This window comes from Copadichromis virginalis, linkage group LG20, assembly GCF_057382275.1.
Source record: "Copadichromis virginalis isolate Kocher_CV1m ecotype Utaka linkage group LG20, C_Virginalis_male_GT1.1, whole genome shotgun sequence".
NCBI lineage: Eukaryota > Metazoa > Chordata > Actinopteri > Cichliformes > Cichlidae > Copadichromis > Copadichromis virginalis.
The window spans coordinates 30,444,505-30,463,149 of NC_140637.1; the positions used below are offsets into that span (position 1 = coordinate 30,444,505).

General features: G+C 37.9%; 1 protein-coding gene and 1 long non-coding RNA gene across 2 annotated transcripts; both read left to right on the forward strand.

The window, feature by feature from the left end:
- Nucleotides 1–5,245: 5,245 nt before the first annotated feature.
- LOC146685131 (uncharacterized) lies at nt 5,246–10,506 on the forward strand. Its single transcript, XR_014917220.1, has 4 exons — nt 5,246–5,572; nt 6,157–6,198; nt 8,401–8,807; nt 9,683–10,506. It is a non-coding gene; the product is annotated as an uncharacterized LOC146685131 (long non-coding RNA).
- A 2,159-nt stretch (nt 10,507–12,665) lies between these two features.
- Nucleotides 12,666–17,495, forward strand: LOC146685132 (uncharacterized). The gene is made up of 7 exons (XM_085444428.1): nt 12,666–12,986; nt 13,426–13,761; nt 13,980–14,120; nt 14,679–14,780; nt 15,100–15,137; nt 15,220–15,357; nt 15,806–17,495. Exons 1-7 carry the CDS (start codon nt 12,947–12,949, stop codon nt 15,992–15,994), a joined length of 984 nt encoding a protein of 327 aa, XP_085300554.1. The 5' UTR covers nt 12,666–12,946; the 3' UTR covers nt 15,995–17,495.
- The last annotated feature ends 1,150 nt before the right edge of the window (nt 17,496–18,645 follow it).

Below are 18,645 nucleotides of genomic sequence, written 5' to 3' on the forward strand. Positions count from 1 at the left end.
CCATCACCAGGAGGCGGTAGGGTAAAGTGTCTTGCCCAGGGACACAACGACCAGGACAGAGAGCCCGGGGATCGAACCGGCGACCTTCCGGTTACAGATGCGCTTCCCAACCCCCTGTACAGTACAGAGTACAGTACTCTGTACTGTACATATACAGTCAATTTCTAGTTTTCAGCACTCAGGTACATGTGTGATTTTGGATGAGGATAACAACGTGAGATCTTTTCAGGGTATAGAAAACATGAGATATAATATAAATAAATAAGTAGAAATGCAGAGCTGACGAATGGGTCTCATCATTAAGAGAAGTGAAAGGTTCCTGGTTTACAAGTGAAGAAGGAAGACAACAGCATTAAACCATCAGAACCTTAACATGAGAGCCTGTCACTTTTTGTTCTGCTTTATCGCTGTAATCTTGTAATTTTGTGCTTTCTGGGTGTTACTTGTCTTTGTGTCAAGAGTTTTGATTTTTTTTATATAATTTGATCAGCTTCATGAAATGTGCTTTTTTCTGTTTACTGAGCAATCTACATGTCTATGTGACTTTTCACCTAATAACTTTGTGATGAACTTATTCAGCTACTAAATCACTTCCTGTTTTTAGAGAATAGATGTAGAGAAGATAAACCGCAGCTCTTTCCGAGAACATGCAGTTGTAGAAAAGGGCAAGAACCTGTTGATTCTGAGTGACGTTGTTATTTTCACACACACACACACACACACACACACACACACACACACACACACACACACACACACACACACACACACAGAGACATAAGACCTATAAATAAACTACGCAGGCAGACGCAGAGTGCCGATCTCAGAAGTTGCTGCCCACGCGTGTAAAAACGACTGCAGTCTTTGTGTTTTCTAACTCAGGTGTCTTAGCTGAAGAATTACAGGGTGATCTAAAGAAATCCCCTGTCATTTAGTTTTCTTTTAATTAATCATTAAGTTTTGCATGGTTGATGAAACATTTTAATGGTAAACTGTTTTAATATATTTGTTATATAGTTTTAAATATATTGTTATTATATTCTGTTTCTTATGTATATTGTTATTTTCTGTGGTTCTCGTGCTCGTTTTTCTGCCTAGAAATGGTTAACTTGTTGTTGAATATCCAATGAAATATCCACCCCTGTACTTGGCTTTTCATTCCACTGAAATATACCTTAGAAACTAGTTTTAAAAACAAGGATTAAAATAGATTTAGAAAACATATTTAAATAAACTAAATGTTAATGTCATTTGCTCTGTTTGTCAAACCGGTTTCTGCTTGGAGCTGATGCAGCAACAATGTTACTTTTTTTAAAATGTGAATGATAATGAGAGAAATAGCACTGCATAGATGTTGACACACTGAAGTCTCTAAATATTAAGCAACACATCCTCATTTCACATGCGAAGCTCTGCTGTAAAACACACATTACCTCCCATTGCTCTCATGCAGACACACAAAAATGACAAAGATGATATTTTCTTTGTTCACAGCTTCAATCATTTCAACATCAAACAACACTTCGCAACTTTTTCAACATCAGTCTCCACAACAACAATAACACAGAATTTGAACTTCCATGACTCAACCATGACAGAGAGTCATTCATCGGGCTCAGGTAGGTAGGTGTGATGTGAGCGTGGATCCATCCACGTGTTTATCAAAGCAACTTGTCCCTGTCCTCCTTCAAAGTAAAGTAAGAAATTGGGAGTTCAGCTGAACTAATTTGAACAAGTTACGACTTTTCACATAAAGTGAATTAATTGTACACAAAAATATTTCAACAACATATTTATTACAGGGTACATATTAACTATTGATTGTTCATCATTTCTACAGCACTGCACGGCGGAAACTTTGGTCAAGTCAATAGAGGAATTCCCACTTATAGAATAATGGAAGGAGAAAACAGAGTTAAATGCAAATTTTCTTACTCTGGAACCAACAAGTTCTTCTGTAAGGGAAAATGTGAAAAAACAAATATCCTAATTGCAACAACAGAGAACACAGCTAAAAATGGCAGATACAGCATTCAGTATGTAAAAAAATGTATTCTGTCATCTGATATTCTGTATGTGAGGATCGCACAACTGAAAAAGTCTGACACGGGACCATACATGGGTCATTTGAGACAGACTGCAGGCTATAATATCTGTACACAATAACCTCACTAATATTTGGTAGGATTGAGGTCAGGGTCATTTGAGAAGTGTAATGTTAGCTTGCTTTTTTCCAAAACTTGTTTTGAATTGTGTTGGGGATCACGGTCCTGAAGCTTCACCCCAGTTTAATTTAAGTTTAAACTGCAGAGCTGTTGATTTGGGTGAAGCTGAAATATTTGGATGTAGTCATTTGTCTTCATTATTTGATCCACTTTGTGCGATGTACAGTACCACAGCAAAACAGCCCCAGACCATGATGCTACTTGGCAAAGTGCTGACACATCCAAATAACTTTTACTTACATACAGTTATTTGAACTGATAATCTTGGAATCTGCAGTTGTTTAGAAATGGTTCCAAGAGATCTTCCCAGTTCGTCTAAATATACATTTCTCCTTCTTGGATGGTAAAAAATTAAAGTCAGTGTAAGTATATATTTGAGTCTGTATGTATACTTTTGATGTTGTGTAGAAAATCCAGAATAAATTCAAACTTGTTTACCCGGTTCTATTTTCTTTCTTTCCTGTATGAAGGCAGTAATTTCTTTTCTCAGATTTAACTGGATATTCTGTTCATGTCCAATGATTCCAAATAACTGCCCAAATTGCCCAATCTGCCCATCTAAGTACCCAGATATGTTTCAGTATGGCTGCCGAGTAAAAGGGCTTTCCCCTGGAGAAACCTCTGCAATTTGAATGTAAATACTGATCCATAAGAACTCTGTGGACTAAAAGTTCCTGCCACAAAGTTGTGCTATTGAGTAAATGAGGAAAATTCTCAAGCAGACGTGTCACAAAAGAAGGAAGTGTCCTTATTCTTACCTGCTGCACGCAGTTAAATCAGATTTTTTGTAGCAGAGGTTTCTAAGGGTAAGCCAACACATGTTGCTTAAAGGTCTGTTAAAAATAAAAGTAGTGTAATTTACACAGCTCCACAGTGTCGGCCTAATCTCTGGTTGGTATGGGCAGAAGTCAAGAGGCTGCTGCTGGTAGTGTTGCAGTTGTGGGAAGGTTGGCCTACTTGCTTAAGTCATGGTTTTAATGTCACAGCCTGTCTTAGTATTCGTCTTGACCACATGCATGCCTGTCTGCCTGCGGTGCACCGTCATCTCAAACTAGCAATAAGTTTTGCAATAAGGAGATTTATATCTTGAACAAACAAAGACTTTCATTAAAACTATATCAGGGGTAATTTTCTCTGTGCAGAACCCTTTGCTTCTAAGAAATGTTTGACTGAATTGAAATCCATTAGTGCTGAACAGTATAAATATCAGAATTTTATATCCTACAGCACAGTTAAGGAACTGTGTGTTGAGACTCACAGAAATCCAGCTGAGTACGGCTTTAGAATAACTTTGATTGTAGAGTAAAAACAGTTGCTAGGCAGTGTTTGCAGTTTGACGGGTTTGTGTTCATTGTTTGACCCGATGAAACTACAATACTGCCATCCAGTAAATTCATACATGTAATTTAATTAAACCCAAACAGCTTGTGTCAGTAGAAACTAAATAAAGCTAAGAAAACCAAAAGGATAAATAAATGGATTCTGTAGGACCACGTTTTTTTAAATGAAGAAGGGAAGATTGTGTATCTGTGTGTGATGTGTTTGAAGGAGAAGTGTCATCATTTTAAAAAACCCAAAAAACACAAGTTCCTGTTTGTGAGTGAAAAAGGAAGAGAAGCAGCATGAACCCACCAAAGCCTCGATATGAAAGTCTGTCAAGCTTTACTCTGTTTCATCTTCCTCAGTGAGTAAATTAACCTCACATTTCTCTCATTTCTCTGTTCTCGTCATCGCTGGCCTTTATCTTTGTTTTTTAGGAGATCGTCTGTAAGTTTTGTTCCTCATAAACAGTTTTGTCTGCATACTGTTTCATCACTCACGCGTTTTTTTTTCAATGTGGTGTTTAAAGTTGAAAACATCCTCCTGAGATCCAGAAGAAAAAATGTTTTGATATTTCGATTTTAAAAAATGTAAGCATTGCAAATTTCTTTTCAGAATCATTATTTATCTATTTATTTATTATTTTCTGTCCCTTGAAGTGGAGATCAGGTCTTATTTGATCACACGATGATATGATCCTATGAATCCTATGAAGGGAAACATCTTTCCAAGGCAGCCTTGTTGAATTCTGTTTAATTTTTCTTCTTGTTATTTCTCTGGACTGCCCAATCTTGAAGAACCTGTCTCAACTCATTGAATTGGCTATAAATACGAACCGGTAGACTCAGATCCTAGTCTCTCTAAGGCCACAGATATGTTGAAGAATATTATTGTTCCAGAATGTTTTCATCTTTAATGCTAACTTCAGAAATAACCATCTCCCTCTTATTTGTGTACTGATTTTGTTTTCTAAAACCTGGTTGCCTGTTTTCTTTTTGGCGTAATGAGAGGACCACCTGTTCTGTAGTTGCAGGCAGCTTTGTTCTGTTTTCATATTTCATCCTGAAAATAAGTTCAAGCCAGTTGCAGCATTGTTAAAAATGAAATGATAAAGACAAGAAGCACACAGTTTAATGCACTTTTAGCATATATATTATGAATAATGTAAATTGGTCATTAAAATTAAAGTGGACTTAAACAGTATTTTTAAATCACTAAATGCTACAAGTATTTTACAGAACTTCAAAGTTTTTTGAATGACTCACCATTTAGACCTTATGAAGCCTTAAAAAATTCATGTTTTTTAAGTCAATGTGTCAACAATTTTTTCAAGCTAAAAAGGAACAGCACAACCTCATGGTGACAAACTGAAAACCTTACAACATGTGTTAAACAACAATTTCAAAAACCTCATCTGACAGACAAATACACAAAAAGCAAATAAAGAAGTCATCACAAACAAAACTAAGCCTGTAACTAAGCTTTCGAGCTTAGCCTGACGCTGATGTCTTTTTGCAGCTGTAAGGAAGAATTGGAAGACTTCTGTTCACAAATTCAAAAGTAAAAGTAGAGATTTTAGGTGAAATTGAATTGAAACTAATTTGAGCTATTTTGTTTTAAATAATTACATCTTTTCAATTTAGTTTAAAATATTTATTCAGACTGCAGGTAACTGTTCATATTTTCTACAGACCTGCAGGATGGAAACACTGGACTTGCCAACGCTGAAACTCTCGTCTATGAAGGAGTGGAAGGAGGAAACATCACAGTCGAATGCAAATTTTATATCCTTGGAAGAAAGACATTGTTCTGCAAAGATGAATGTGAAAAAGGAAACGTTCTCATTGAAACACCTGATTACACAGCCCAGAGCGGCAGATACAGCATCAAATATGAAAAAAATTATTTCTCAAAGGATATCGTGCACGTGAGCATCACACAGCTGAAAAAGTCTGACTCAGGATGGTACAGATGCACACTGGACACAACTTTACAACCATGTGATTTCAAGATCTTTGTCAAAGAAGGTGAGTCTCTACTAAAAAATCTTCTTCATGTTTCTGAATCAACATTTACTTCTCAGATTGTTTTCTATTTAAATAAACTCCATATGTTATTACTTGCATGCAGACAAACAAACAGGGAAAAATCAGACAAAAGACTTGCTTGTTCACAGCTTCAATCATTTCAGCATCAAACACAACTTTCTTCAACATCAGTATTTCTCTTTTCAGGCTCTACAAAAACAGGAAATAATTTGAACTTCCATGTCACAACCACAATGCAGTGAAACTAGTCTTAAAAACGAGGATTAAAATAGATTTACAAAATATATTTAAACAAACTAAATTTAAACATTGTTTTCTCAGAATTTTTAAAATATCTGTGATAATAAGAGATGCATGGATGTTGACACACTGAAGTCTCTGAATGTTAAGTATCACATCCTCATTTCACATGCAAAACACACATTAACCCCCATTACTCTCATGCAAAAAGTCTTCAAGCAGGAATCTTATAGTTTTGATTGCTTCTGTGTTTGCAGCTTTAATCACGTCACCATCAAACAACACTTCACGACCTTTTCCAATATCACTATTTCTCTTTTCAGTCTCCATGACAACAACAAGAACAACAACAATACCTGACTCAGGTACGTCATGTGTGCATGTCTGTGTGAATGGAGTGTGCATCCATCCGTATGTTTGTCAAAGAACCTCATCCATGTTCATGAATGAAACATCAACAGCTGTGTAAGCACCGGTCTGATTTATTACTGAAAATGCAGAAATGGTAAACGGCCTGTATTTGTATAGCGCTTTACTAGTCTCACACACTGGTGATGGCAGCTACATTGTAGCCACAGCCACCCTGGGGCGCACTGACAGAGGCGCGGCTGCTGCTCTGACCACCACCAGTAGGGTGAAGTGTCTTGCCCAAGGACACAACGACCGAGACTGTCCAAGCCGGGGCTCGAACCGCCAACCTTCCGATTACAAGGCGAACTCCCAACTCTTGAGCCACGATCACCCCACAGAAATACACAACTTTGTTAGAAGTAACAGAAAATGAAAGTATTGGCACTAAAACAGAATTATCAAAGTAAAAATACAATTTATTTCATAAACGGGGACATTATATTTTTTGGATTTTAACTTTAACGTCTGTTAACTGTAAAATGGACTTGCTTCTAATTTTCTAGGATTGTGGGATTAAATTACATTTCGTAACATTAAGCTGAAACTATAGAAGAAGAAAAGTTATGACATAGATGTAATGAAGTGAACAGCACAACAGTTAAATGAAATGTCAACAGCTTTGAGGGACTTTCTCAGAGCATCACTACATGTGGTCTTGATAAAAGATAAAAATAAATTCTATCTATAATTATACACGTTTCACTACAACAGTCACAGACAAAGGAAAAGCTCAAGTGAGTGAGTGTGGGTCTGAGTCCTGTCAGGGCTATATGCATCTACAGCTAGAAAATGTAATCTTCTTGTATTGTGGCAATTTCTATCATGTTGTTGGTGTTGAAACAGTGACTATACTTATTTTATTTTTGGCTGTATTTTCAAGCATGAACCCAAAAGCAGAAGAGAGTTTGAAGCATCATCCTGCTGATAGATAGCATCAGTTTCAAGCACAACTGCGTCTTATACACATGAAGTTTAGATACAGTTACTTATTTGGTTTCTTTGTTTTTTATGGTTTTGTTTTGATTTTGATTTTGTTTTTTGCAAAAGCTGCCTTCAGAGGAATCATATTCTCTCACAAATCTTTAGAAGGTTTTCTTTGCAGATAAAACTAAACCATATAAGTGTCATTTTATTTCACTTCAACTCATATTGATACTGTATTTGCAAAAACATAAAATAAAATGTGGTCTTTTTTTTTTTTTTAAATCTAGACTCTACTATAAAAAAATACTTTAGCTGTTTACATGGATTTACTCCTACTGAAATGCAGCACTTGATTACGCTCTGCCTCTCCTCATACATCTAGAGCAGCGGTCCCCAACCCCCGGGCCAAGGACCGGTACCGGTCGATTGGTACCGGGCCGTGAGAGTTGAGGCTCAGGTATGAAATGTATGGTTTTCAGGGTTTTTATCGTTTTTCAGCGTTATTTTATTATAGTTTTTATTGTTAACTCGGTTTTCCTGGGTCTTTTTACGTGTGTTATGAATAAATCTTATTTTTTTCGGTAACGGCACTAGTTTTATTTTGTTGTATTTATCCGCGACACCTTAAAGGCCGGTCCGTGAAAATATTGTTGGGCATAAACCGGTCTGTGGCGCAAAAAAGGTTGGGGACCGCTGATCTAGATGATGAGGTGAGGATTCAGAACATTTATTCTGATTAGTGCTCAGTTCTAAACCATGAAAGGGTCAAGAAAGAGCTGTTTTTGTACACCGAAAATTCACCAAACTTGAACGATAGTATTTCAACATGAAAAATCGTTTGTGTCTACAAACATGTGTCTAACACGAAAAGTTCACGAGCTCCTGTAGGACTATGTTGTGGTTTATATTTTATAGATTATTTCCTGTAATGTATTTCTGTTTCCTAGCGGTAACCTGCACCGAACATGCTTCACCTAATTGAATTCATTCTATTCAATTTAGTTGCTTGACGGATGATCCATACACAGAACAATAATGTTTTTACTGAATTGTGCTCTTCCTTAAAAAGAGTAAAAGGAAAATAAATCATACTTCTTTAACAGAAGCTCTTAACCAGTAAACATGAGGCCTAGTCATCCATCCAAAAACACCAACGCAGCATCAAATGCACACACACACAAATGCTACACATGTGATCAGGGATGATAGTATTTCACTTTATATTTCACCAGGATTTACCAGGAACTGTGCGTCTCCACCTCTCTTGTCTTTCATCCAGGTTTCTCCTTGCATTTGGTTGTAAGTATAACTGTGGTGGTGGTTCTGCTGCCTGTTGCTCTGCTGCTTATCTACAGAAAATGGGCTGGTGGCTCTTTCGGTGAGTTACCTTCCAACATTATCTGCACATTTGATATTCATTAATTCAAAATATTTCTTTTGCCACTGATTGGTTGCTGACGTGCCCAGGTTACGTCACAGTTTATATCCAACAGGCAAAAGCACTCACAATGCACTTTGCTGAAAATGTTTTAGGTTCTGAAAAAACATGTAAGAATTCAGTGAATAAAGTTAATAGTAACTTTCTGTCTTTTCTACAGGTCTGAACAGCAGGAGACACTCAGAACAAGGCCAGACTGAGGTGACTTATCAGTTACTTGTTTACTCTCTTTGTCATCTTAAAAAAAAAACTGTACTATTGAGCTGGAAAGAAACAAAAGATCAGGATTTCCAATTTATGTTTATGTGCTGATCTAATGGGAAACTTTTAAGTAATATTGCACTTCAGCATGTGCCTAACATGCATTAACATTATACTACACTAAAAAACTTTTTGTTTGTAATTTGAACATTAATAATCCAAAAGAATCATCACCTGATTTTTTAAACCCCACTCAGCTTATCTCGGTCTTTTGTGCCGTGCAGCTTAGTGTTTTAGTCACAATGTTGCTGTTTCCATCAACCCAAGTACGAGATCTGACAGCAACCACACACTACAAGAAAGTAACATATTTAGTAGTTTCAGAAGCAGATGTGTTTTTTCTGGATATGTATGAAACTAAACTCAAGATAAAAACAAAAAAATTAAGACTTCTCTGTTTTCCGCTGCTTACATGTTTGGTTGAATAAATATTTGTCCTCCACAGGGGCAGCAGTGATCAGCTTTCATTCAAATAGTGACATTTTCCATCGTATACTTTTACATTTGAAATAGATTTTTTTTAGGTCTGGTTGGTAAAACAAAAGCAGCGTTTCAATGACTCTGCTGTGTTACAATAAATTCATTTTATGAAGCTGAGCAAACTGAAAAACTGCTAATAAATAAATAAATAAATAACTCCACTTACACCACTTCTCTTTATACTAAGCAAGTATAAAACACACAGCTTCTGTTTCCATCCTGACACTAAAGACCTGTAGTATGTCATCAACTTTAGGTCTGTTGTGTCACTGCTATTGTTGTGTTTCTGTCTTTTCTTCTCAGTTCAGTTAATTTATTGTTGTTTTTTTTCCCAGATTAGTCTCAGTGAACGCTATCATCCAGTCTCCTCATGTGAAGACTCGATCTACCAAAGCCTCAATATGGCGAGCAGAGATCACGACCAAATCTACTCTACACTCAGACACAATAACCAGTTTTCAGACATGAGCTCCTGTCAGACTGAATGACTGCATGAAACATGGCAATAGTACTTCTATTGTTTACGTTACCAGGCTCAGTGACGTGGATTTTGTCGTCAGACTTTGAGCTCAAGGTTTTGTGCAGACGTCCACGTGCCTGCCAACTTTTAATGATGGCAGATATGAGTCATTTGCAGAGGACAGGAAACTCCTCTACAGTGCACCAACTATGAGTTCAAGGAAATGTAACGGAGTAGTGTCAGAGACTATTGTAAAATTATAATATTATTTTATGCCATGTCATACCCCTAGTTAAAGATTGTGAATTATTATGTAGTTTTAGTTTGCATTATTCTCCTGAATTAGAAGAAGCTGATAACTATTGCATTCGTTAAACTGATTTGCATTACATTAGACTGCTGATTTATTGTGGATGAATGATATTGTTTTATGATGTTATAAGAAATACTGTTTGCAGAAAGTCATCGCCTTATTTGTCTGATTAGAAGAGAACAGAGCATACTGGAGTTTTCTGCCCCATCTCAGCAGGAGCAGATAAAACAGGGAGCCAAGGTCGTAGCTTAGGCGCCGTGTGAGAGAAAAGCATGTGAATGTTTAGGCTTTTATGATAAGGTGGGGGCACCAGAGGCTATAAGAGTTTGATTAATGCTCCACCATTTGGAGATCTGAGGCTGTCTGCATCAGTGTCCATCTCCCACGCGTGTGACTATTAAAATCATCGTTTGACTTAACCCGGCCGGACCAGTGTTGTTATTGTGGTTTTTCTCTTGTCTCCATCCCCAATTTTGAACTCGTAACACTATCTTGGTTTATTTTCATACACTTGATTTATTCCTAGTTTTTTAAGGATGTACCAGCAGCCTTAGCACGCATTCAAAATGTTTTGTATTTAAAATCTGTGTAACTTTCCTCCAGATAGTAAAACATAAACATAATGGACAAATCTGAACCTCAGGGGAGTGACTTTATACTCTCTAATATCAAAAAGGACAAAGATATTGAAAATGAAATAACATAAAATAAAACCTGTAATATCATGAAAATTTTGGATGTAATTCATTTGCCTTTTTTTCCCACCTGTCCTGATTGGTTCTTTTGCCATCAGAATTGTTGTCTAAAGGCAAAGAAAGAAGTCCAACGGATTTACTTTACCAAATGGACCATCCCAGCCTTGCCGTATTGGTCTATTTGTTTCACCTTTGCTTTAATTGATTATTTTATTTTATTTTCACTTGCTAAACACGGGACAGACTTGACTGGGGGAAAGAAAGGGGAGAAAGAAAGAGGGAAAGAAAAACAGCGGGGAAGAGGGACGGTGATAAAGGGCAAAAAACAAAAACCAACAAAACAAACAGACAGAAAATACAAATATCAATCACCTGGATCACCTGCTGAGAAAGAAAAAAGAGAAAACAAGCAAAAAAAAGAACAATATAATAAACAACATCATTGTGATGATCTATGTGAATATAACAGTAAATACTAAATATTAAATATTATTGTGCAGCACGTAAGATCAACAGAACACAGTGTGCTTTGAGGTAGGAGCCAAAAAGGGTGTAGTTTGTGTGTGTGAGCACCCGTGTGTACACCTGTGAGCATGAGCGCGCTTGTATTTAAAAGGTTCCTTCATGTAATGATCTGCTGGAGGGTGTGGGGAGTCATCCAGTCACTCAGCTGTGCCAGAGTGACCGAGCCACAGGTCGAGAGGCTGAGGGCACCCCACCCCCGAAGGAGCCCGAGCGAGCCCCAGGCTCCAGGCCCTGACAAGAAGCCACCAAGGAGTGAGCCGGTGCATACCTGGATGCCCATCCCCGAACACAAAGAACCACCAATGCACCGATGTCTGAGGGCGTCTGCCAATGGCAGGGGGAGTGGTGGGGGGAGATGTCCCCAGAGAGGTGGCGTCTGATACCCGACCTGACATATAGACACAAACATACAGGCACACACAGATACAGACATCTATTCCCACCCTCATGCTCTCATATGCAGTTACTCAGCACTCACCCAACATGGAGACAGACATAAATAGACACTGTACACACAATCGCACTCCCCACGCGTACTCTAAGCCCCAGGTCTACTTACCCTTGCTCCTGGAGGGGGAAACTGCACCCAGACCCAGGTGGTGTTACCCTTTTCCCTGGGGTGGAGAGAAGCAGACCGCCCCGACTCTGCAGCAGCAGGGAGGCCCCACATTCCAGACCCCAATCGGACGGCCAACTCCTCCTCCCAGCCCCCCCGCCCAACAGGCAACAGAAAACGGGGGTGTGAAGACGCCATACCTCCCTCCACCCGCTCATATGTAGTGTTGATGCATGTGTGTTCTAAGGTGATTTAAAACCCAGGGGGCATGGACCTACCTGCCAGAGAGCAGCAGGTAAGCGCATAGCCCCTCCTGATAGTAATTTGCTTGCACTATTCATTGGTTCCGGGATTCTTGAGCCTCGCATGTCCCACAGGGACACAAGTGGACAGGTGGACAGGTCACTAGACTGTCTCACGTGAAAGTCTTCTGACTATAATAAAAGTCTTACGAGTCCCACAAAGAGAGGAACATCTGATCACCCTAACTGTGAAGCAAAGCCAAGCATTCACTTGATAGACAGTCTTTCTTTTCTTTTCTTTTCTTTTCTTTTCTTTTCTTTTCTTTTCTTTTCTTTTCTTTTCTGTGTATGACGTCAGTTAGAGGGGATATTTTAGATGTTGCAATCTTTGACACACAGCTCAGGAAGCTCCACCCACCTGCCGTTACAAACTCATGCTTACAAGCCAATCAGGAGAAAGCTGACTTAAATGAAGGCTGGTCTTAACGGAGGGGTGAGCTGAAAGAGAATGGGGGACGAACTGAGGGAAGCAGTAGTACAGTGTCAGACAATTATTTAAAAGAAATTTTCATTGAAGTCCATACAGTCTGTTTTGGTAGAGACAAAAAAAGAACTCTGAAAACCAAAAGAGTAAAGTTTTGGAGGATAATTTAAATGGAAACAGACACTTATCATGTCTCTGTGGAAAAACTGCAGACAGGAGGAGTGTTTATTTTAAGGAAGGGGCACATTAATAAGAGAAGTGACAAGTTCCTAGCTTGTAAATAGAGAAGGAAGAGAATCAGCTTGAACTCTTCGGAGCATCAGTATGAAAGTTTGTCACATTTTGTTCTGCGTCATCTTCCTCCGTAAGTAAATTTTCTTCTTCTTCATATTTAATTTTCTCTCCTCTCTGTGTTTATTTGGTTGCTTTCTTATAAGAAAGTTGACCTCTAGGTTTTGTTCCCTGTTGAACCGTTTTAACCACAAACTGTTTCTGTCTTTCTCTGTTCCTGTGGTTACACATAGTGTAAGATCACTCAAATTTTGTTTCTTCCCACTGCCTTGCCCGGAAATGTTTTATCTCAGTTTGTTTTCAGTCAAATGTTTTTTCTATAATGTCTAAAAAAATTAACTTTAGGTTGCCTTTTCTCACGCAGACAGTTAAAATGCAGACTGTAGTCTTATACTAATATATCTGTATGGAAGTAAATAGTCTGTTTCCAGTTTTATTTATTTAAAATACTTTATCATTGGACTGCAGTGTTTTACATGATGGTAAGAATTGATTCTTCCTGTTTTCTACAGACCTGCAGGATGGAAACACTGGACTTGCCAACGCTGAAACTCCCGTCTATGAAGGAGTGGAAGGAGGAAACATCACAGTTACATGCAAATTTGTGATCCTTGGAAGAAAGACATTGTTCTGCAAAGACAAATGTGAAACTGGAAACATTCTCATTGAAACAGCTGATTACACAGCCCAGAGAGGCAGATACAGCATCAAATATGAAAAAAAATTTTTCTCAAAGGATATTGTGCATGCCAGCATCACACAGCTGAACAAGTCGGATTCAGGATGGTACAGCTGCACACTGGACACGAGTTTTCAACCATGTGATTTCCAGCTTGTCATCACAGGAGGTGAGTAAAAAAAATATTATTCATGTCCCTGAAGATGTGAAAGTCTCAATGATCACAGTTCCATATCTTTCAAATAACCTACATGTGTCATATTTACACTACACGTTTAGTTTCATGAGTTGTGCTGTAAAGACACATTCACACCTATTACTCACATGCAGACAGAAAAGCTGCTTCAAGCAGGATTGTGATTATTCTGATTGTTTCTTTGTTCACAGCTTCAGACACTCCAACACCTCATGAGCCTTTATCAACATCAACATTTCTCTTATCAGCTTCCACAACAACAACAACACACTTCAGTTCAGGAAGCTTCACACCTTCATCAACCTCTCTTGAAACACCATCATCAGGCTCAGGTATCATATATGCACGTGTGAATGTGTGAGTGTGAATCAGTCTCGTGTTTATCAAACAACCTCCATCCATGTCCATTAATGACACATCAGCAGGAGTGGAAGAGGCACTTTGAATTATTCCTGAAGTATAATTAAAAACAGTTGCGGTGAAGAAATACACAACTCTGTTAAAAGTAAAAGAAAAAAAAGTATTCACATTAAAATAGAATTAAAGTACAAAAAGTAAAGTACAAGAGTCATTTTATTTTAAGCTAAACTTCAAAGTTATCAAATAAAAGTAGTGCAGTATGGCACAACATCTGAATGAAGAACTCAAGAAGTTTAAACCACCGGGCATTAAAAGCTGAGTGAGAACATGCCTGACTTCATTAGAGTTTCACTACATGAGTTCTTAGTGGCAGACAAAGATGTTGTTGGTCCATCACTCAGCAGTTTCTCAGATTTCTTTCCATGAATTTATACAAGTATCAGTGTAACAGTTTGTGTGTCTTTAGTTGCATCAGTTAACCTTTATTGATTAAGAGAGTAACACTAAAACTCTGTTCTGCTGAGGTGCAGATAAGATGCTTTACATGATTCTGACTCTGGTTCTTGTGATCATCGTCTTATCAGCAACTTTGCTGATTTTCTACAAGAACAGGAAGGCCATTAAACCCAAAGGTGAGCCTACAATAAACACACAGCAGTGTTTTATCTTTACAGCGCACATCACACATTAATTTCCTGGAGATTAACCCGACATTACAGTTAATCTAAACTTATGCTGCAGACCTAGTCATCAGGTATGAACTTAACACCCACTGATCTCTGCTGCTGACAGAATAAAAAACTGACTCATGTACATTTTGTTTAAATTCTATTGTGTCTTAACGAAAAAGCTGAGATATCTTACAAAGTCAGTAGTTTTCCAGCCTGGCTTTAAACAGGTCAGACTATCAATTATGTTAAATGATGTTTGTTTTATGAACTGCATTTTCAGGACCTCCTGTGGAAACAGAGTATGCCAACATTACACGGGTGAGTTTTAGGAACTGTGAGACACCTGAGTTTCATTATCGCTTTATTTGTATCCACCATCTGGTTTATTCTCCTTCTCCAGGCCAAGCAAGAAATAAGAGAGAGGGCCCCACAGAGGAAGGTGGAAGTGTCTTCAATTTACACCACTGCAAAAGGCCCCCAACCAGATGGAGCTGAAAACATCGACCTCTACAACCTCACCACCTGTTCTCAGAACAAAGTAGATACAACTCGTTTCTTATTTTAAACTCTGATGTCCAAATCCAGGACAAACCAGTCTGAGTAATGAAGTAATTCATCAGTAGTCATGGATGGATATTATACTATTATTATGCCCTGTGGATATACTGTTGCATTTCTTTCTGCCGGCTAATAGCAATGACTAGAAATGGCCAAATTCAATGCACAGGATTTGGGTCCAGTTTATTAGGTACAAACACTTTCGTTTTATTCACGAGACATTTGTTTACTTTTTGTTTAGATATAACTTAAAGAGCAATTCAGAAAACATGGCTGAGGGTTATGTTTTTAAAGATTTCACACTCAAAATGTGGGTACAACTTATGTGTACAAGAAAGAATGATGTCTCAGGCTGTAGCTCCATAAACCTTTATTTAATTACAAACACGTTTTTAAGGGTCTGAAGGTTGATCTCACTTTTCTTTCAGGCTGAAGACGACATGAATAAAGTTAATTATGCTGAAGTGGATTTTTCCAACATTCCTCCCACCAACAACACATCCTGTAGTAAAACGGATGAAGTCGTCTATTCCACACCTCTGGTACATACCAGCCCTTCCAACCTCACCACAGATGCTTCACCTCCTCTGTACTCTGCAGTTAAGAAACAGTATTAATGCTGTTGATGGCACTTTACCTCTCACAAAGATCAACAAGTGATTATAATTCAGACAAAACTGAATGTTCTTTTCTGTTTATTGCAAATATTAATGTGCTTTCAATCAGTTAATCTCAGGTTAAAAATGTTTCTTTATGGTAGTTGATAGTTTAGTTTAACTTAACAGAAAACTAATCCTGTTATTCCCATTAATATTTCCATAGAAACTCTGTAGGACAGATTTAATGAAACAGTTGCATAAAGCTCTGCAAACTGACCTGTGAGTAGTACATTGCATTTAGCTGTTGGATTTCCAGATAGTAATCCTATAACCAAGCCTGTGTCTGTAATCATGCAGCATTATTAGAGATCCCTAATTGTATTTTTTACTGTGGCTAACAGTCTGGATAGAGGTTTACCTCAAGACCATTCTGTCTCAACTCATGCTCCATAACTTTGGCTAACGGTGTGCATGGTTAATCATTTTAAAAGCATTTATTTTAATCAAATAGTAGTTTTAATCAAATTAAGGAAGCTGCAAAACAAAACAAAAGCAAAGAAATTGTTATTATATTATGTTATTATTCCAGTTTACTCTCACCAAAGCCATCCTGGTCCTAAACAACTTTTACCTGTGTATAAAATCACAGCAGAAATAAACTGTGACCTGCTACAAGCAGGTGGTTGACAAGCTGTCATGGTGGCTACATCCATCTTTCATATACATTCTCTAACCTCCAAGGACCTGACATCCACATATGTGGAAAATACATTTTGGGTTGTCGACACCAAAATACCCAATTTTGCTCTACAAGGGCCAGAGATCCACTTACGAGGACATTATACTGCCGCTGTTCTATCGAAATTTAAAACAAATGTCCTCTTATGTGGATCTCATTATTCTCAGAAACAAAAATCAGGTACAAAAAAAATAATCAGGTAATTCTTTGATTTTCCATTCATCAGGTCCCAATCAGTCTAAATAAGGCTCACATATCATTCACTCATACTAAGAGTAACTAAATACGTATTACTATATAATCTTAATAATATTACATTATTATTTTTCTGAGATATTGCATTTGCACATACGTTTTCTTATTTAAAATTGGTTTTATATTTATGTTTTAATATGTGGGGATAGGTTAATTGGATAATCCAAATTGCCACTAGGTGTGAATGTGCGAGGGAAAGTGAGTGCGAATGGTTGTCTGCCCCTGTGTGACTGGCGACCTGTCCAGGGTGTACCCCTCCTCTCGCCCTATGACAGCAGGGATAGGCTCCAGCGCCCCCCGCGACCCTGACAAGGATAAGCGGAAGCGAATTGATGGATGGATGGATGGATTTATGTTTTATTGAACAATGTTAATGTATTTTTTACAGTGTTGCTGTAAAATAATATTTCACTGGAAGGATTATACTATTTAAATAAATAAAATGTAAGAATATTTTGATGTGTTTCAAGGAAATGAACGATCAAAAGAAGTACATAACGTGTTTTCTCAATAAAAATACTCCAAGTCTGGATACACATTTCTTCAGTGTCTGCATTGAAAGGCAATTTATTCTCCAATGTAGCTGTTGGAACTACAGGACCTGTTATCATACTGTAGAACTACAATACAACGCAAGTGTGTGTGTGTGTGTGTGCGTGTGCGTGTGTGTGTGTGTGTGTGTGTGTTTATCACATTTGTATGGCATGCAAGCAATGTTCCCTCTAAGCTGCGCACGTGCGCAATTGCGCACTGCTGGCACGGTCTCTGCGCACATAAATTCTGCGTTGTGCACAAAAAAAATCTAACCTGAATTTAAATTAAAATTAAAACTTTAACAATTCTGTTTTGCAGTGTTAGTCAGTGAGTGACTGGCTGCTCCCATATGGGATTAGAACGATGCCACCTTATCCCATAGTCCAGCCAATGATGCCTATATATGCAGCCAATCAAGGTCGTTGACAGGCTATGACAGCGTCCTTATGCGCCGACACCGGTGTTTTAGCGAGCAAAGCGGTGTGGCTGATGTGGAGTGAAGCCACGTTAATGACAACGTGTACAACCATTGGAGATGTGAGCAGGACAGACGGAAAAATTGACGGAAAAAGTGTGGACTTTATACCAGTTTTTAAATTCTGTTGATCGGCCACGTAAAACCAGAGTTATGATAAAAAAATATGCAATGTTTGGTTTTCTTCCTGAATACTGTCGTTGTTTATATTTACTGCAGGAAGAAACGGTAAAAACGGCATTTAAAAAAAAAAAAAAAAAAAAGGCTTGAAAGCACTCTCCACCTGTGAGGAAAAAAAAAAACCCACCCCCCTGTCCCTTGTGTAGTTAGTGTGTAGTGTAGTCAATAGTTTTATTGTGTGTGTCAGAACAATGAGGCGACTGCTGAATGTTACAGGAGTGACAGGAGTGACACATCTCCTGTTGTCAGGCCTGCAGGTATCAGGCTGTTGTTCTTCTTTATCTCATAGTGGACAGAAATTATTTTTGGAGTGGCACAAATAATTTGTGTGGCATCAGATTTGATGCAGAACAGCTGATTGTTCTGTAAATAGTTTGAAATGTTTATTTAAAAATGCCTTGGCTGCATTTTAAAAAAAATAGCTGCAAAAAAACTTTGTTGTTTGCCAAACTCAGTAACTTTTTTGAAGAAATAACTATATAATTA